A 21,421-nucleotide genomic window follows, 5' to 3' on the forward strand; every position below is an offset into this window, starting at 1 on the left:
AAGATGAAAAGTAATTTGAAAGAGAAACGCATTAGAAAATTGGAAGACTATGAAAGGCTTTCTACAAAAAGTAGGCCTTTTTTAGCCTCGCAGGAAGCCATGGAGAGTAAGAGGCAGAGGGGAGGGGACAGGGATTCCCTAGCATGGCAGACAGCCAGTTCAAAGTCGTGGAGATGGGACATGGAATATTGTGTTCAAGGAACTACATATAGGCATCTGTAGTTAGATCATAGAGTTCATGGAGGACGTAAGGTATAAGAAAACTGGAAATATAAGAATGGATCAGGTTATGAAGAGCTTTAAATGCCACAGGACTTCATATTTGATCCTGGAGATAATAGAAAACCATTGGAGTTCACTGAGAAAGGGGATAACTTGGTCAGACTCATGTTTTAGAATGGTTACCCTGGCAACTGAATGGAGGATGGATTGGAGTGGGGAAAAGACTAGAGGGAGAGAGCCCATTTAGAAAGCTATTATGGTAGTCCATGCATGAAATAATGAGGGCCTAACCTAGGGTGATGGCCATGGGAATAGAAAGAAAAGGATGAATACAAGAGATGTTTGCAAGATAGAAACAAGATTAGGTGTTGGGGTGTGATGAAGAGGTACCTGGGATGGATGCAGTTTTCTGGGGATGGGCAACCAAATGCTTATAGAGTAACCCCACCCCCAGCCATTAAGAGGACATAGACAGGGAAGGGAGGGAATAAGAACAGGAGGCACTGGGGGAAGCAGACCCTAGGACAGGGATGTGACAGTTTCAAGACCCTCAGGAGGAGTGGATTTAGGAAAGGTGAGATTGAGGGCAGTTATCCTGTGGATGCAGAAAGATGTTGGTGTGAGGCTGGCAGAAAGTCACAAAGTAAGGGAACAGTAGGCTTGAGGAACACTTATAAGGAGGAAACACACCCTCCCATATTCTCCTCTTGGGGAAAAGCTTCGTTCTTCGTATCCTAGTTATGGTTACACACAGAAGAACAAAGGCATACAAGTTAGTGGCAAAGCTTTAAAAGGAAACCTAGCTTTTTTGCAAGGGTACAGTCAGCTTAGGTATAGCCCTAAAGAGAGGGAGGTATAGTAGTACCCTATATGTTGCATATTTCACCCTAGAACCCAGGCTCCTTTATCCAGAGGAGGGATACCAGTTTGGTATGGGGCCTCCAGAGCAAGCTATTCAAGTAAATGTGATTGCTAAATCACTATCAGCCATGAAAGACCATGGAAAACAGGAGAGAGAGTGCAAGATTGGAGAAAGGAAAATGTCCTTATCAGGAAGGAAGGAAGAAAAGACGGGAAGGAGGGAGGAAGAGAAAGGAAGAGAATGGAATCTGCAAACAGTGGGCCAATGAGTTTGACTTCTGCTCATGGGGAAAATCTAGCCTAGAACATTAGAAAGATGGCTAAAATCTGGAAAAACAGTTATTACAAAGAGCCACTAGGGCTTCATCAAGAACAGGTCACACCCAACTAAACACATTTCCTTTTGTGGCAGAATTACTAAACTGGAAAATAAGGGGAGTGCTATAAGTATAGTCTGCCTGGATTTTAGAGAGGCTCTTCATAGAGTAACTCGTACTAACCTTGCCTTGTTCCAAAGAAAATGGAGAGATGTGACTAGACAGTAATTAGATGGATCAAGAGCTATTTGAATGACTGAACCCAAAGAATAGTTGTCAGAGCTTCAATGTCAGTATTGCATGAGGTCTCCAGTAGAGTATCCTAGAGATCTATGCTCAGTCCTTTGCTATACACTGTCTAATCAATGATTTTCTAGAGGCATAGATAACATATTCATCAAATTAACATACAAGTTGAGAATACTAGCTGATAGACTGAGTCAGGATCCAAAAAGATCTTGATAGGCTAGATTATTGGTCTGAATCTAATCAAAAGAAATTGAATTGTAGAAGGACAAGTTGAGATTCTCAGGATTAGGTAACAGTTTGATAAAAGATTTAAGGGTTTTAGTGGACTGCAAGCTCAAAACATGTCAGCAAAGTGATGTGAAAACCAGAAAGGCAATGCAGTTTTGTGCTGTGTTAGCAGAGGAATCACTTCTAGGACTAAGGATGTGATCACACTAGAGTATGGTATCTAATTCTGCCAGAGCAAAGTTTTTAAAAGACATTGGTAAGTTGGGACAGCTAGGTGGTACAGTGCACAGAGTGCTGGGCTGGAAGTCAAGAAGACTCCTTCCTGATTTCAAATCCAGCCTCAAGACACTTTCTAGCTATGTGACCCTGGGCAAGTCACTTAACCCTGTCTGCCTCAGTTTCCTCATCTGTCAAATGAACTGGAGAAGGAAATGGCAAACTACTCCAGTATCTTTGCCAAGAAAACTCCAAATGGGGTCGCAAAGAGTCAGACATGATTGAAATGATTGAACAAGATGGAAGGTTTAGAGAAGGGCAATCAGGTGGAGAGGTAGAGGGCTTTCAGTCCATGTCATATGAAGATAGGTTAAAAAAACTTGGGGCAGCTAGGTAATGCAGTGGATAGAGCACTGGCCCTGGAGTCAGGAGGACCTGAGTTCAAGTCAGGCCTCAGACACATAATATTCACTAGCTGTGTGACCCTTGGGCAAGTCACTTAACCCCAATTGACTCAAAAAAAAAAAAACCTGGGGGTTTTTCACTTGTAGAAGACTTAAGGGGCACATGACAGCTGTGTTCAAATGTTTGAAAGACTTTCATGTGAAAGAGGGATTTGCTCTGTTAGTCTCAGAAGACAGAACCTAGAAACAATCAGTAGAAGTTGTAAAGAAACAAATTTTATCTCAATATCAAGAAAAGCCTCCAAATAAGAGAGATCTCCAGAAGTGGAATGGCCTGCCAAAGGAGGTGATGAGTTGTTAGACATCTTCAAGCTGAAGTCTGAGTGACCACTCATTGGGTTTGGTGAAGTCAGGATTCCTTTTTCTTATGGGTTAGACCAAAAGGCCTGTGAGGTCGCTTCCAGTTCCTGACATTCCTTGAGTCTCATTTGAAGGAAGTGGGAGCATTCAGCCTAGGGAGAAAACTTAGGGCCACACATGATAGAAGCCTTCAAGCATCTAAAGGATTTTCATGTAGAAGAGGAATTAAAATTTTCTTCCAGATCTTAGAAGAGAGAGCTAGGAATAATGGATAGTGGTGGCAGAGGTGAAGATTTAGGTCTGGTGTAATGAAAAACTTTATAACAATTAGAGCTGTCCAAAAGTGGGATGGGCTGCCTTATGAAGTAATGGGTTCTTCTTTCCTAGAACTCTTCTATCAGAGGCCATTTGCTCAGAATGCTGTCAGGACATTTTTCATTAAGGTATGGATTGGCCTACGAGTCCCATCTAGTTCTGATACCCTTTGATTCTGTGATTCTCTACTTATTCTCCCCCCATCCATCAAAACAGACTGTTATGGCACTATTATCACAGAACATATGCCCACCCTGCCATCATCATTTTCACTTCCTGGTGCTGAGCCACTCAGAAAGTTCAGACTTCCCAAATCCTCCACACTTCCTCACATACCCCAAATCTATTTGACCCAACCCTTAGTCCCTCCCCTTTAACCCACTCTCTACGCACATTTGTCCTGGGAGGCCTCCAAGGACTCAAAAAGTGCCCAGAGTCTCTGGGCCTTCGACTCATAATCATGAAATGAGTCTTATACAGAAAACAAAGTAAAGTGTGGATCTATAAAAATGATTACAGTGGGCCAGTCAACAAACCACAGACTGCGTCAGGAGATCTGGGTTCTACTCTGGACTCTACTGAACATATATTCCATCTCCCATTCCATGTATTTGCCCAGGCTGTCTCCCGTGGCTAGAATGAATTCCCTCCTTGCCTCTACCTCTTAGATTCCCCATTTTCTCTTAAAGCTCATCTTCCATGCCACATCTTACATGAGGCCTTTCCTGATCCCTCTAAGTACTAGTGCCCCCCTTCAAAAATTGCCTTGCATTTATTTTGAACATATTTATGAGTATGTATGTTGTCTCCCCAATAGAATATAAGTTCCTTGAGAACAGGGACTGTTTCATTTTTGTCTTTGAATTCCCTGTGCCTGTCTCATAGTAAGTATTTCATAAATACTGGCTGGATGATTGATTGATTGATTGTCATTGGATAAGCCAATTGGACTCTAAGCCTCAGTTTCCTCCCATGTAAAATAAAGAGGCTGTACTAAATAACTACCAAGGTCCCTTACAACTCTGAAAACCTATTCTGGTCTTCCTTCTCACCTGTCACACTTTCACCTTCTCTGTATTCTGCTAGAAGCCCCAGGCTGAGAGGACACATATCTCTTTGTGGCAGAGTTCCATTTCAAGAATGCAAAACAAAACAAACACATAGGGAGCAGAAATTGTGCTGCTTCTGATCATTTCTCACTTCATTATTTCCTCTAACCCTGGCCTGCATTCTTTTAGGGTCTGGGCACATGGGGAAAGGTATATTTATGAGGCTGCATCAGATTACACTATATCTGTGGGTAATGAACCTTTGGGTAAATTTGGAGCCAAGGGAAGGCAATGGTTATTCTATGTTGTACTGTGGTTTCTTTTCTCCATATTATAACCCCTCCCCCCAATTTTTAGTCTTCTTTCACTGTCTCTTAAAATGGATGAAAATTAGGTTATTATAACTATTTCATGGTGTTTGCTCTCCTCCAGAAAAGTCCTACTCTGATTGTCCATCATGGGATGGAGAGGATGCAGAGTTATTGATGGCTAGATCAGTGTAGCAAAAGCTCTGGCAAGTTTTACCAGTCTGGAAAGGTTTCAAATATGGTCCTGGCCACAGACTTTCTGATGTCTGTGGACCATCTTAGAGGTGGGGCTTAGTAGCTTAAGTCAGTTTACAGAGATCATTTATTTGTCAATTAGACTTGACTTTATTTGCCTTGAATTGAACTGAAAACAAAATATTAAGGTGGTTAGAACAAGGAAGTTGATGTTGGACTTCATGGGTCTTCAAGTAAGTTCCTTGGTGGCAGGAACTGTCTTTTCCCTCTTTTTGTATCCCCAGTGTTTAGCACAGTACCCTACATGTAGTAGATGCTTAATAAAATAAATGTTTGTTGACCAACTCTAAGCTTTAGTTTGCCAATATGCAAAGTTCATTTCAGCTCAACAAACATTGACTGAATACCTACTTAATGCAGAAATCCTGCCTCCAATACCTCATCATGGCACAGAGGTAACCCCTAGTTCTTGAAGATTATTCTGTACTAGCAAGAACAAGCTGTTTCAGGGGCAGCTAGGTGGCGCAATGGATAGAGCACTGACCCTGGATTCAGGGGGACCTGTGTTCAAATCCAGCCACAGACACATAACACTTACTAGCTGTGTAACTCTGGGTAAGTCATTTAACCCCAATTGACTTTAAAAAATGATAATAATAATAAGAAGAAGAACAAGCCCTTTCAGCTTTTCTATTAAGCTGGATAAGGCTCAAGTAATACGACAAACCGTGTCTATTGTACAGCAGCCAACCCAGCCAAGTACAGAGTCTCGTCACAGCAGGTTGGCCATTAGGGAATGAATTCATTGGTTGTGATGACCTTTGGAGATCTAAATAGGAGGGTTTTTTCCAGTGACTAGTGAATTGGCATTCCCATAGAGGACCTAAACCACATCTACTTTGACATTCCTTCCCAGCTAGGGCCTAGGAGAGGAGAGCTCACAGATTCTCCTGAGACAGATCTAAAAAAAAAAAAAAAAAGGAATTTGTCAGAACAGTTTATTTCTTTTTTAAATCACATCCCTGGAGCAATAAGAAACATACTTTCATGAGATACTATTTGGTCATCAGGCCTTCAGGAGCTCATGAGAAATGGAGGAAAGGGTAGTTAGAGATTATTTGAAAATGCCTGTGGCCAAGAATGAGGTAGAGACATTCTGTGATGAACTAGAGAAGATTCTGCCAACCATGTCAAAACGTACCTTGACATTCAGTTACTTCAAAGCAGAGGTGAGCACAAGAGAGATTAAAAGAATATACGTTGGAAAAATAAAGCCCAGCGATCAAGACATTAAAGAGGCCTCAAAATCATTCAGATACCTCTCATCTAAAAACTGTTCAGGTGCTAAACATGAAAATCACCTAACAAAATGAAATGGATCGTATCTTTACAGACTGGTATGCAGCCAGTGTGGGTAGCTAGGTGGGGCTGGAGTCAAGAAGATTCATCTTCCTGGGTTCAAATCTTTTTATGTGAGTTTGGGCAAGTTATTTAATCCTGTTTGCCTCAGTTTCCTCATCTGTCAAATGAGTGGAGAAGGAAATGGCAAACCGCTCCAGTATCTTTGCCAAGAAAACCCCAAATGGGGTCATGAAGAGCTGGACATGACTGAAAATGACTGACCAACAATGAACGCAGCCAGTTCATTGACTGATTAGAGCTCAGGTCAAAACCCATATTAAACCAGAAGAAAAAATCAAGAAAAGAAGATCATGCATGTGATTACAACAGTTCCAACACGAGGTACTGATCCTGAAAAATAGGAAATGGATAGAAGTGAAAATATTGATTCTGAGCTGCCTCCCTTCCTTTCCTTCCCGAAGGGGAAAGGATCATCAGAACTGGGCCTATAATTTCATTGATCTGGAGAATTCCTGGATGAAGTAACTCCCTCAACCAATGCATGAGGGTACCTTCTCTGCAATTTATTGTCTTAGAGATTTGCCTACCAAATACTTCTCCCTGGCCGCCTAGTGACTCTCCTATATGTATTGTCTTTCTCTAGTAATAATACCTAGCATTTACATAAAGCTTTAGGTTTGCAAATCTCTTCACAGTTATAATCTCATTTTTTCCCTCATAACAACCCTGGGACATAGGTGCTATTATTATCTTAGTTTTACAGATGAGGAAACTGAGGCAGACAGAGGCTACATGCCCAGGGTTACATAGCTAGCAAGTATCTGAGGACATCTTTGAACTCAGATTTTACTGATTTCAATCTGCACTGTATCCAATGTATCACTTAGTCCTTGAAGGCAAAGACTGTCTTGACTATAATCGTATTTCTAGTATGTAAATATGGTGCTTGAAAGATAGTAAGCACCTGATAAATGCTTTTCCATCCCATTTCATTATAACCATTTCTTGGGCAATGTAAAATCATTCCAATGAGGCCAAAGAACATATTTTCTAATCTAATGAAGACAGGCATGGATGTGGACACTGTATTCAATCGGGATTCACAAGTCCCTTCTAACTTGAAATATACAATCCTTTGAATTGAACTGAACTCAAGTTGTCAATTTAGACTATATGACCTGTTTGGAGATCTTGTAGATGAAATTCATGCTTTGAGTAGGGATTGGAAGAGATGACCCAAAAGATCCCTTCCAATCTATGATTTTGGGAGATGTTAAACTGATACCACAAGAATTGATCAACAGCACTTGATACTAGCTGTGTGACCCTGGGCAAGTCACTTAACCCCAACTGCCAAAAAAAAAAAAAAAAGAATGGATCAACAAACATTTATTAAGCATCCACAGTAGGACAGCTAATATGCAAGGTCCTGGGAATACAAAGACAAAAATGAAACAGCCCCTTAAGGAATCTGTATTCTTTCTGTTAAAAAAAAAAACTGCTATCTTTCCTTTAGGGTCCTACCACCACCTCCCCCCATCTCCATCCTTACATTGGTTTTAATTCACCTACTAGAAATATAGGCTCGTGTCTTTCTTTTGTATACATAGGTTTACAAGGTATCCAGTCAGTGGACAGGAACTTCATTGTGTTAGTCAAAGTTAATGGTGCCTCTTCTAAAAAAATTCTTTTCCCTGTTTTATTAAGTTAATCAAGCAACAGACGACCATACCCATTTTGCTGCCATGGGTAGAATAGTGGACTCAGAGTTAGGAACACCTGACTCAAATACTTACTTGGCTGTGTGTCTCTGAACAAGTCATTTAAATTCTCTTAGCCTTAATTTATTCACCTGTAAAATGGTGTTGGTCATAGCATCTACATCACAGCGTTGTTTAAGAATTGCATGAGATGATACTGTGTAGGTCAGCAAGGTGGCATTGGGCCTGGAGTCATGAAGACCTGAGTTCAAATCCAGCCTCAGATGCTTACCAGTTGTGTGACCCTGGGTAAGTCATTTAACCCTGTTTGCCTCAGTTTCCTCATCTGTAAAACAAGTTGGAGAAGGAAATAGCGAACCACTCCAACATCTCTACCAAGAAAACCCTAAATGGGGTCACAAAGAGTCAGACACTACTAAAACAACTGAACAAAAAGTGTTTTTTATATATATATATATATATATATATATATGATGTATTATTTCTTATTATACCATTATATCTTGTAGCAGTTGTTTTCCAGCTGGGCACATGACTGCAACAACAATTGTTCATAGGTATATGGCACATAAAGGTTGATAGAGCATTTGCATATGTCAGGAAGTATGGTACAATGGGATGAGTCATAGGACCTGAATTCTAATTTCAGCTCTACTACTTACTACTGTGTGTACTACTCACTAATTACAGCTCTACTACCTGTGTGATCCTGGGTAAGTCTCCTCTTCTCTGGGCCCCATTTTCCTCATCTGCAAAATGAATGAGTTGAGCTGAGTTTTCACTTTTAGATATGCTATTCTATGAACACTCCTGTGCAACTGATACCCCCACCTCCAGATCTAGGATCTTATGAACTGTGCTATTGATAGCCCCATTTTCCAGAAGAAGAAACTGAGGCATGGAGAGGTTAGGTGATTGATCCAGGGTCACACAGCTGAGTAAGGGTTTGAGGCAGGATTTGAACCTCGCTCTTCCTGACTTCCAATACAGCACTTCCTCCGCTCTGCTGTACTGCTTCTCCATGGGATAAGCTATCAAAGAGCCCATGTTTGAGGACTGGCACTCATTATTATGCCAGCTGATATATTTCACAGCAGCTCCAGCAGGGTTTGTTTGATGGTCTTGTCAGCTGCCACACATTGTCTGCTACTCCTGTCAGAAAGGCTTTCTTCATTCTAAACTTAAAATAACTCTCCATGACAATCACCCTATCAGAGATCATCACAACAAACCCTTCCGCCTCATCAAACTTCGAGCCTGGCTTCTGACACATACGATAGTTGTATCTTGACTCGTTGGGCTGGCCTCGTGCGGGGAGGCTCCCCGGTGGCTGCCTTTGTTTCTCTGCCTCAGCTCGTTGTGGGTTCTCTGTGGGATTTCTGAGAGTTTGTTTTGCTGCCTTAACTACCAAGTCAAAGCAGCTATATTGTGATTGATCATTTAGCGCTCGGCTGTCACGTCTACCCCTCCCTTCCTCTCCAAAGCCTGGTTTATGGTAAGGAACCACTCACATCCCTGTAGTACTCACAGCCTCTCTGGTGGCTAGATAGATAGTACAAAAAGAAGCTGAATATGTGAAGGGTCTGTGATTTCATCAGCCAGAGGAACTTCTGGTGCAGGAATTCCCTCCACCAATCACACTGCATCTATGACTATATATATATATAAGTCCAGAGGTTTGCCTGAGGCACATAGAAACCAGGTGACTTGCTCAGGATTACCCAGCAAAAAACAAAAAACAAAAAAAAAGGAGGTTTTGAACCTATTACCCATTTTTCAAAGAAGGAGACTGAAGTTCAGAGGTTAAGGGACATGTCTTTCCAGAGCCAAAAATTGAAGTCAGCTTTTATGACTCCAGCATTTCCTTCCTCCATTACAGCACTTCTATTCAGTGGTACTGACAACCAGACCAAAAAGGTTCCCTTGGTTTCAGGGACACGAACCTGACCTTGATGGTACTGATAAGTCTGTATAGTTCACAACCTCGCATATGCATGTCACAGATGTCTGGTGATGATGCATCATTTGTGTCCAAGTCATCACTGGTGTTATACAAATCCTATATACCTGTCATCATTGCCCTTCAAGGTCACTTGGAATTTTAATTCTACTGAGATGGTGGTGTTCTGTCATCCAACTTATGACCATAAAGCATCACTAAGAGGATGATATCAAAGAGATGGGCTACAGGCTTGAAAAGGAGTTGGGAACAAGATGCTCCCACTGCACCCTGTTCCACACAGACATGGCTCCCAAAATCCCCCTCTTTCCATCTTCCTCTTGTGTATTGTCTTTCCCCGTTAGATTGTAAGCTCCCTGAGGTCAGGAACTATCTTTCTTTTTCTTATTTGTATTCCCAGTACTTTCACAGTGCCTGGCACACGGTGGATGCTTACTAAATGTTTATTGAATTGAAGGTAGTGAAAATAAAATAAAAGAGATAGACGGTTCAAGAACTGAATTAGAAGTCAAACACCTTAAGGACAGGAATTGAATCATTTTTGTCTTTTTACTCACAGTGCCTAGCATAGTTTCTTGACACATAAGGAATAAGGACTTGGACCCATGATTTCATTGAGGAAGCTACCTCTACTAATACAGGTTAGCATCTTCTCTTCAGTGTATGGAGAGTTACCTGAAACCCAGACTGATCAAGTGTACTTAGGGTCACACAGCCTCTGCGGATCAGAGGCGGATGGAGCCCAGGTCTTCCTAGGTGCCACTCAGTAGTGCAGTGGATAGAGCACTGGGCCTAAAGTCAGGAAGACCTGAGTTCAAAACCAACCACAGACATAAGTTGCATGATCCTGGGTAGGTCACTTAAGCTCTGTCTGCCTCAGTTTCCTCATACATAAAATGGGAGTAATAATAACATATCACAAGGTTGTTGTGAGGATAAAATGAGATAATATTTATAAAGCTCTTAACACAATGCTGGACATACCCTTCTCCCTGTCCTAGCTCTGAGATCAGCTTTCCATCCATTATCCCTTGGCTGCTCACCTGACACACAGTAGGCTCTTAACAAAGACTCTAGTTGATTCACTGAGTTACACACAGATACCTCTAAGACAGTAAAAGAACCAGAGTAAAGTCTCCATGTATTGGGCAGATCCTCTCTGTGAAGCATCTGGATGAGAATTATAAAGGATAAAGAGGCAGGGATGGAGTTATGACCTGTGTTAGTAACAGAGTGAGGACCCAAAGTACTGATAAGGCAGAAAATCAGCGAAGGATTTGAGCAACTGACCTCATTTACTTGGAAAATGGTCTTCAAAGTCTTTCGCCTGGAGGCAATACAAATTATTGATTTTAATTCTAGGTTTGGCTACTAATTAGCTCTGTGACTTTGGGCTAGTCGGTTTCCTCTTGTAGACCTATGTTCTCATCTGTAAGATGGGATGATTGAACTAGCTCATCTCTAAGCACTGGCATGATGGGATTTCAATGGTTCCTCTTCTACCTTCTACCTGCTAAGGCAATTAATCAATCAATGAACAAACATTTACTGGACCCCTTACTGTGGTAGGTGCTCAAGACACAAAGATAAAACAAAATAATCCCTACCCTCAAAGAGCTTACAATTATAGCATAGCAGGGGAAGACAATACATACATTGAGTCTTGCATATGTGTATGTGAAATTTATGCAAAATGAACACCTACATGGGAAGAGGTTTGGGGTTTTTAATTTCGTTTTTTTTAGGGGAGTTAGCAGTAGCTGAGGTAATTAGGAAAGGTTTCACGTAGGAGGTAACACTTAGGATGAGGAAGTCTGGGAGATGAAGGTGAGGAGAGAGTGTGTTCCAGACTTGGGAAGTAGTCTGTATAGTTATCGTGTTATATATGCTGGCATGTAGCAATGCACGTATATTCGCAAGAACACTCTCCAAGGCTGGACTGTCACTTATTATTTATAACAGTTCAACAAAGTGTTCTCTAATCATTTTCACAGGAAAATCCAGACCATTATGTAGTATCATACATCTTACTGAATGTAGAATTTCATAGTATGTGACCTGTGAATCAGCACCCAGTCAGAATTAGGCAGCTAGGTAGCACAGTAGATAGAATGATGAATGTGGAATCAGGAAGACCTGAGTTCAAATTCAACCTCAGATACTTACTAGCTGTGTGATCACAAGTCACTTAACCTCTGCCTATTCCTCATCTGTAAAATGGGGACAATAACAGCACCTACCTCCCAGAATTGTTGTGAGGATCAAATGAGGTAACATTTGTAAACTTTAATGTGCTATATAAATCCTGGCTATTATTAATTAGAATTTGCAAGTTATTAGGCAAAGTAATAGTAGGTTGAGTGTTTAACTTAGAGTCAGGAGACCTAGATGCAAATCCTGCCTCTGACACCGATAAGGCATCAGAGCCTCAGTTTTCTTATCTGTAAAATGAGCCTGTTTTCTCATCTGTAACATGAGGATCACAATGCCAGTAGCATTTGCTTCTCAAGATTGTTGTGAGGCTCAAATGAGATAATATGTGCAAATCACTTTGCAAACTTTCAAGTTCTATGGAAATGCCAGTTAGTAGAAGTAGTAGAATGTGTAGGAGCCTGGTAAATAATGGCATAGACTGCCTCACTGTTATCTTCAACTTGCTTTGTGCCCAGTTGAATCTGAACACTGCTGAGCTGATCAGCAGTGACATAGTTGCTAAGATGGTCAAATGTCCCCAACCAGCCCATGGGACACATTCTTTCTGCCAAAGGACTGCCCACTGCCTCCCTCTCCCACCTGTATAAGTAGGATAGCCCTTAGCTAGAACAGAATCAAGGCAGCCAGGATGTCTCTAAAGAAAATGATCAGAGTCTATTTTGACACTGGGGGCAAGTTTGAGAGGAGAGAAAGGACCGGGCTTTATTTTTTTGCTGCAAACAAATCTGACCCTAGGTACAGCTTTGCCCTTCCCCAATCCCAGACTCTCTAGAAATAAAATACAAGTTTGGCACCTGCTTTGAAAGTTCTTAAAGTTCTTAAATAAAACTATGGGAGACCTGAGAATTTTGGACAAAAGTTATTGAGACAGTAACTCAGAATCTAATTCCTAAAAGTCTTGGCAAATTTATCCAGGGGGCTGGTGCCAGTACAAAAGTGGAAATCATTGTCAGGGGCCACCGTGTACCTAAAATTAAACTTCATCACTCTTTGGATATGTAAGCCTCAGGCCTGAGAAGAAATAAACATATCTATCTTCCCCTACCTATTTCCTCCTAAACGGGGCCCTCTGATTTAGAGGAATGGGCAAAATTCTATTCTTGCTATTGCTTAAGAACCCTTAAACTAAATTTCCTTTTTAAATATTTTTTCTGATGACAGTGTTTTATTTATAAAGAGACTTCATTTCTCTCTGCTTTTCTTTTATTCATTGGAACCTGCAGATTGCAATTCTGCTGGATACAATAAGCAAGAACTTTATAATGGTATCAACTGCAGGGGCAAGTTAATACAGCTTCATTAAATGAGTAATGTGTGGGTACAGAGGTCTGAGCAACTTCATTCAGCTACATCTGTGGGGCTCTGAACTGGGACACTGAATGGGAGCAGCGCCCCCTACAGCTCCTCACTAGTACTATCACCCCCCAAGGCCAAAGGACCATTAAGAGACTGTAAAATAGCCAGGTCAGGAATTCTTCTCCTCTCAAAGATGATAAAGGAAGCAGAAATTCCAGGATCTGTGCTGGAAAGTAAATTAAATGTTCAAATTAGTTGTAATTAGATTATTCCAAGAGATGAAGAGTGTGAGCATGACAAGAAAGTTCAGTTATGTGATTCTTTTGTCTCTGTTGTTCTTCAGTCATATCCAACTCTTCATGACCCCGTGGACCATACTGTCAATAGGATTTTCTTGGCAAAGATACTAGAGCTGTTTGCCGTTTTCTTCTCCGGTGGATTAAGGCAAATAGAGTTTAAGTGACTTGCCCAGGGTCACACAGCTAGTATCTAAGCACAGAAATGGTTATCTCCATTGTGTGATTATGGAAACTGAGGCTTAGATCAGCTTCCTCATGGTCACACAGCTGTTAAGTGTCACTGTTAGGTAAGTACTCTACCACTCACCTTTTATAGATACCTATATGCAGTGATGTGTTAGATCCAGGGCTGAAGGTTAGTTTTTCAAGGTGAGAATTTTGACCTTGGAAACTGGCAAATGCTACAGATTACAAGTTGATTTATTGTTCTGTTGATTGTCTAGACTTAGGAAAGTAATGGAGAAAATGTTAAGAATGAATTTTAAACTGAAAAGTAGTACATTTTTTTTAAATTAATTCACCCTACGAACCTATGTGCATATATTATTTCTCTCTCTGAAAAATAGCTCATAATGGATGTTTACACAACATTTGTTGTTTGACTAAGAAAACTAATGGTAAGAGTGGTTAACAGACGTGCCCACAGTCATAGAGATTATAATAGTTAAAGATGGGGGGTGGCTGTGTGATCCTGGGCAAGTCACTTAACCCCATTGCCTCATTAAAAAAAAAAAAAGTTAAAGATGGGATTTGAAGTTGTTCTAATTCCAAGACCAGCATTCTATTCACTGCTCTATCTAACCTTTCTTTCTATAGAGAAAACACAGTAGAATACCCTTGATTTTTTTAAATAGCAAGATAAATACTATCCTCAAGAGTTGGTATGAGAATGGAGTTTCTGATGAATCTGAATGAAAACATATAAGATACTCACTGGAGTATTTTTTTTTTGTATTTTCATCCACTAATAAAGAACCTGAGAAATTCTTCTTAATTGAAAGTGTAAAATAAAAGTTACATTAAGAGCCACGAAATCAACTACCTGGGAGGAAGGAACTGCCCTCTCCATCTCTCTCTCTCTCTCTCTCTCCCCGCTTCTGTCCCCTCTATCCCTCTCTTCCTCTTCCTTTCCTCTCCCTCTCTCTCTTTCTCTGAGAATGGGCTACAGCTTGCCTGGACCTTCCCTAGACATACCTCCTTCAGTGTGTTGGAGGCTAGTTACCCTAGCCACCAGGAGAGGCCTCTGAAGAATGTTAGAACTTGATTTTTAAATATGGCGCATCTTGATGAATGATTATAAACCTGATGCCCACAGACCCCTAAAGTATCCATAATTGGATCCCAAGGGGCCTGAGGACTTGGGTCAGAAGAAAATACAACTTTATCTTCACTAAGCCTTAACTGAAATTTAGCATTTCCTTGAATTCTTTTTTTTTCTTTTTTTTTCTTTTTTTTTGGTGAGGCCATTGGGGTTAAGTGACTTGCTCAGAGTCACACAGCTAGTGAGTGTTGTGTGTCTGAGGCCAGATTTAAACTCAGGTCCTCCAGACTCCAGGGCCAGTGCTCCATCCAGTGTGCCACCTAGCTGCCCATTGAATTCTTTAAAAACATTATTCTAAGGAGGGCTTCATAGGTTTCATCAGATTGTAAAGAGTTCCATGACATAAAAAAATTAAGACCTCAATCCATGCTCTAGCCTAGATCAATGTGAGGAACTAAGGAGTAGGGATGGAAACAGTAAGTTAGGAACTAGCTCAGACCCTGGGCTGGATACCTATTCTCTGGGGTACTCCTAGGATACAGCGGATAGAGCAAAATGCTTGAGTCAGGAGGACCTGAGTTCAAATCCTGTCTCAGACACTTTTTACTTGTGCAACCCTGGTCAGGTAACTTAACCTCTCTCAGCCTCAGTTTCTTCATCTGTAAAAAAGGACTTGAGCAAGATGGCCTGTAAGGTCCATTCTAATTGTAAGTCTGTGATCCTATAATTTTGCATGATTGATATGAAGAAACTTTGTTAAAAGTAAAAGGATATGCAAACAAGCTGCTGCTGCTTTGTTTGGAACAATTATTAATTTGACATCTTTGCTGAATAACAAATGAACTAGGAAAAAGTCTAATATACATAGTGAGTACTTGTAAGATCGTGTATTAGTAATGGGGGGTGGGGTTTCCACACCAAAATGGAACCAGTTCATCCTATATAGGTAAAGTACTGGATGCCCAGAAAACCTCACAGACTGAATTTATTTCTTATTGCTAAGAGTCAGAGTAGGACTACTGGGAGTAGCTCTCAAGACTAGGATTTAAGATTAGTGAATGGTAAGGCAGAGCGGGTGCTCTGAGAAAGCACTTGAAGCAGTATGGGATAAAGGATAGGAAAATGGGGCTGGAATCAGGAAAACCTGAGTTCACGCTTCATCTTAGACACTCACTAGCTGTGGGAACCTGGACAAATCACTGAAGGTCTCTAAGTCTCATCAGCAAAATGGGGAGACTAAAAAGCCCTGCACCCCCCAGGGCTGTTGTCAGTAAGAAGTCTGTAACATGATATGCAAACTTTGATATACTCTATAAATTCTTTATGTAATGTATAAGTAATAGCAATAACATTGCTATTATTATTTGGGAGGCTGTAGCTGTGGTTTGGGGGCTTATACCTGTGGTTTAGAGATATTTAAGTGGTGCAGTGAATCAAGTGCCAGGTCTAGAGTCAGGAAAACTCTTCCTAAGTTCAAATCTGGCCTCCAATACTTACTGTGGCAAGTCATTTAACCCTGTTTGCTTCAGTTTCCTCATCTGTAAAATGAGCTGGAGAAGGAAATAGGAAAACCACTCTAACACATTTGCTTAGAAAACCCCAGATGGGTACATGAAGAGTTAAACACAACTAAAATGACTGAACAACAACAGCCCATCGTTTCATGGGGATAGGGAAATCCCATTGAGGAAAGTCCCTCTACCACTTTGGATTGACACCTGCCTTCCAGCTTGAGTTTTAGAGCATTGCCTGGGACACAGAGATTAAATGACTTTCCCAGGATCACATAGGTAATAACCATGGCTAGCATTTATATAGGGCTTTAAAGTTTGCAAAGCTCTGGACTTGTTAACTCATTTGACCCTCACAACCCATGAGGTAAGTGCTATTATTGTTCCCATTTGATAGATAAGGAAACTTTGGCTGAGAAAGATTAAGAAATTCGCCTAGGGTTACACAGTTAGTAAGTATCTGAGGTGAGACTTGAACTCAGTCACTGAATCACCTAATTACCACAATAAGTGTCAGAAGCAGATCTTAAACCCACAGTTTCCTGATCCTGGAGCTGAGTCTCTTTTCACTGTCACACTGTCTCTCATTACTATTACTATTATCACAAAAATGTGTTCAGTTCAACATCTATTATGGGTCTTGGTTACTTATCTTCAATAAAGTATAAGCTCCTTGAGGGCAGGGATTTTTGTTTCATGGTGCCTGACTTATAATAGATACTTTTAAATGTCTATGGAAGGAATAAACAAATACAAGAAATCTCCCAGCACCTTTAAGTGGCCAGGGCAGGATAAAGGGAGGGGTAGGGCACTCTGTAGGAACAGAGAACAGAGGGCTGGGAAAAGAGAATCACTGGCCAGGTGCTAATTTTCAGGCTACATGTGTCTTTAAAATAAGGTTACCTGGATTCTAAAAGGGCTCTGGCCCCAAAGCATTGGCTTTTGAGTCATTGCTAGGGAAAGAAAGCTCCTTATGGATTAGGTTTCCTTCTCACTGCCCCGGTTCTTTCTTTTTTTCTTTTCCCCTTCTGCTTTCCAATGCAATCAGCTGGACAGTGCTCCATGGGAGAATTGGATACCTACAGAGTCCTTTCCGGGTCTCCTTGGAATACATCTCAAGTGCCAATGGGAGCCTATCTCTGGTAGATTCTTTGTCTCTGAAGAACTGCAGTGAAGGTACGTGTTATCTTGCTGATGGACAAGAATGCTAATATGTATCAAATGAGTGTACTTACTGAGTAAAATCCTCTTGTCCACAATGGTTGAGAAACTGAGTATTGGGGGTTACCCTTTGTAGAGAGTTACCACATATCCTGTGAAAAGAGGACCATTTTTCAAAGACGCAGGATGATAGAGTGGAAAATGTGATAAATATAGAGGCAAGATCACGGCTATTGCTCAGTACCTGTGTGACCTTGGACAAGTCACTTAACTGCTTTAGGCCTCAGTTTCCTCATCTATAAAATAGGGCAGTTGGACTAGGTGGTCTCTGAGGTCCCTTCTAGCTCTAAAACTATGATCATGTGCTTTGGAATAAAGGAAAATCTATTTGACTTGAAAAAAGCTACAGAGCATAGTGGATAGCGTGCTAGACTTATAGTCAAGAAGATCTGGATTCCAATTTTGTCTCAGACATTTCCTAACTGGGTAACTTGCATAATTTTATCTCATTGAGCCTTATTTTGTCACCTAGAAAACAGGAGTTTTTAAAAAGGACTCATTTCACAGGATTATCGAATAAGATCACGGTACAAAAAGCACTTAGAGTGTTATGTAAATGTGAGTTGTTATTATTATTAAGACCACACCAAACATAATCTAATCTGTTTTTGAGGATCCAGAAGGCCCCTCAGAATCTTGCGGTGCTCCAGGATCATTATGAATATCAGCCATCCTCGTCCATTACTGTAAATGCAGATGTAGAACATCTAGGATGTTGGCTTGGATTACACAGAGCCTGTGGCATGCCTCTAAGAGTTACTGTTTTGAGTAAATCATCGGAGAGTTTTTGAATAAACAAGCTGTCAATCCTAGCTTGTTCACCATCTTGGGTTTCTTTCTCATAAACACGGAATAGGAAATGCCCACAGTTCTGCTCACCAAGAAATTTTGGAGCACCTTCACATGGCAGCCAGGGGCCTCTAAGCACTCAGCCATCAGGGAGCCAGGACAGGAAAGCCATTGACCAGGTCTACAGAAGGGAGGAAGGAAGGAAGAAAGGAAGGGAGGGGGGAGGGAGGGAGGGAGGGAAGAAAGAGAGGGAAGGAAGAGAGGGAGGGAAGAAGGAAGGAAGGAAAGAGAAGGGAAAGGAGAAAGGAAGAAGCAAGGAAGGAAATAAGCATTTAGTAGGTACCTAGTATGCACCAGACACACTGCAAAGTACTGTACAAATATTATCTCATTTGATCCTCACAACCACCCTAGGAAGTTGCTATTATTCACCCATTTTACAGTTGAGGAAACGGAAGCAAATAGAAGTTAAATGACTTGCCCAGGGTCACACAGCTGTTAAGTGTCTAAGGTGGGATTTGAACTCAGATCTTCCTAATACAAGGTCCTACTCTATCCACTGTGCCACTTAGTTGCCTAGGTTCTCAGAAAATTCCAGTAATTTGAGCTTTATGAATGTTTGCATTCTGGATGAACAAAAATATATTGTTTTAGTCATTGTTGATGAGTTTTGTTGGTCTGTGCATTAACCTGATGATGGCTCAACTTGTCCTACTGGTACCATTAACCATCGCTACCCTTCTGTCTTACCTGAAGTTTAAAAAAATTAATCTTGTTTTTGCCATATGTCTGTAAGTGCTCTATGTATAACTCTGCCTTGTAACAAATAAAAATAGTTAATTAAAACACATCTGACAGTGCGTGCGGCACTTTCAACGAAGAATTGGGATAAATTACCTACAATTTCTTTGCTCACAAATGGCACATGAGGCCCTCACTTTTGCCAGTGAACCCCGTAATGGAAGAGAGGCTAAAAAAATGAGCTAGTGATGCTGGAGGGAGGCTGGTATTGCAATGAAGCAGTCATAAAGGATATGTCAAGGAACAGGCAGAATTCTCAGTATTAGTATAAGTCCTTTTGAGTATCATTGGCAGAAAGTAAAGTGGATGACGGATTCTCTTTGCATAAGACTCTTGATAGAAACTTGTGTAAAAAGACTTTGCCTATCCTGTGATAATTCTTTGTCCCATGGAAAGAAAGATGTCAGACTACCTGGCCAATATTTCTTTTCAACAGCTTTCTCCCAGAAAGTTGTTTCCATCACACCCACCCTATTTCTTGGCAGATGGTGCCTCATATTAGTGGAGTGGGTTACCTGAGGATGTACTATGAGCATATGACTGAGTCCTAGAGCCCCAGTTACATTCTGCCTTTTCACCCTTTTGAATGAAAGGACTTAACTTCAAGTGGGGCAGCAAGATTTTGGGGAGAGTATCTCGAACTTGTTGGTGAGACCTGGGTTTAGCGGATGGCATTTTGGTGCCATAGATAGAGTTAGATTGGGAGCCAAAGGTCCTGGACTCAAATCCTGTCTCTGCCCCTTTCTACCTGTGTGAACCTGGGTGAGTCACTTTGAACTCAGGCCTTTGGTTTCTTCATCTATCAAATGATGGACTGGAGCAGATGACTTCTAAGTTCCTTCCAGCTCTAAAGCTATGATCATTTGAATCCTCCCTCTGACATTTACCTGGGTGACCACATACAAGTCATTTATTCTCTCTGAGACTAATTTTCCTGTCTGTAAAACATATATTGGATTGATCCCTTCTAGTTCTAAACCTTCCGAGTCTGTAACTTGACTATTTCATTCCTTTGCTGATTCAGAAGGCCCTTCAAAAATGCATAAATAATATATCCTCCTGAGAAAAAAAGGAAAAATATCTTCTCTCTGTCTTCTCCACTTCTCTGATTTTTGGACAGGTTAGCCCACGTAGCCCAGACAATACTCAATCAATTCCTGGCTCTCTTTTGGGGTGATCCCACCCAGACCAAGGTCAAAGTTCCTGCACAGGAAACACTGTCTCCTTACCTTCTTTCCTGTTTCCTCCCCCAACCTACCTTTAACCATGGAAAAGCAAGGGTAAATGTTTGAAGGATGAGAGCAAAGGACCTCAGTGGCTTTTTTTTAATGTTATATACTAGGCACTGGGTCTAGAGTCAGAAAACATGTATTCAAATCCTCCCTCTGATTCAAATCCTCCTTTTGTGACTTTGAACAAGTCATTAAATCTCAGTAGCTTTGAGTTTCCTCTTTGATAAAAGGAGGAGAGGGTTGGTTTAAGGGATCTGGAAATACCTTTCAGCTTTAAATCTCTGGTACTATAGCAGAGAGAATCAAGTCACATAGCATTTAACAAGCAAGAAGATCCAATTTCAGTCCTAAAATTGATTATGTTTACAAATAGGGGAATTACTTTTGGGTTGTCCCTAATGCACTTTGTTTTTGCTTTTGTTTCTGGGAGATAGAATTTTGCTTTTTTTGAAGTTGGGATTTGAGAGATGCAATAGGCTAGAAAGAGGGTGGTAAAGCAGATAGAGCCCTGGACTGGGAGTCAGGAAAACCTAGGAACAAATCTCACCTCAAACATTTACTAGTTGTGTGATTCTAGGAGTCTTTCATGTTCTTTGAGCTTCTGCTTCCTTATCTATAAATGGGGATAAAAACTTCTCTCTATGAGAAGTTGCATAGTCCAGGAGAAAAAGTTCTGGATTTAGAAAGAGGATTTGGGTTCAAATTCCAGTTCTGCTGGTTACTGCCTGAATAACCTTGGGCAGGTCACTTTATACATCTTGGCCTCAGTTTCCTCATTTACAAAATGAGGGGGGTGGACTAGATCAGTGGTCTTCAACTCAAATAGGAATGGGGACCACTAATCCAAACACAAAACAAGTAGGTGGCACAGTGGAAAGAGCGCCAGGCCTGAAGTCAGGAAGAGTCATCTTCCTGAGTTCAAAACTGGATTCAAACAGTTACTAGCTGTGTGACCCTGGCTAGGTCAATTAATCCTGTTTGCCTCAGTTTCCAACTCCTCATTGTAAAATGAGCTGGAGAAGGCAACCAC

At 41.0% G+C, this 21,421-nt stretch overlaps 1 protein-coding gene across 1 annotated transcript in view; it reads left to right on the top strand.

The window, feature by feature from the left end:
- ALK (ALK receptor tyrosine kinase) overlaps nt 1-21,421 on the top strand; it is a 1,019,362-nt gene that overhangs the window by 699,202 nt on the left and 298,739 nt on the right. Inside the window, 1 exon segment of the mRNA XM_020983767.2 lies at nt 17,397-17,524. Within this exon segment, the coding sequence (XP_020839426.1) occupies nt 17,397-17,524 (128 nt within the window).

This window comes from Phascolarctos cinereus, unplaced genomic scaffold, assembly GCF_003287225.1.
Source record: "Phascolarctos cinereus isolate Bilbo 61053 unplaced genomic scaffold, phaCin_HiC Scaffold_2;HRSCAF=192, whole genome shotgun sequence".
In the NCBI taxonomy this organism is placed as follows: Eukaryota; Metazoa; Chordata; class Mammalia; order Diprotodontia; family Phascolarctidae; genus Phascolarctos; species Phascolarctos cinereus.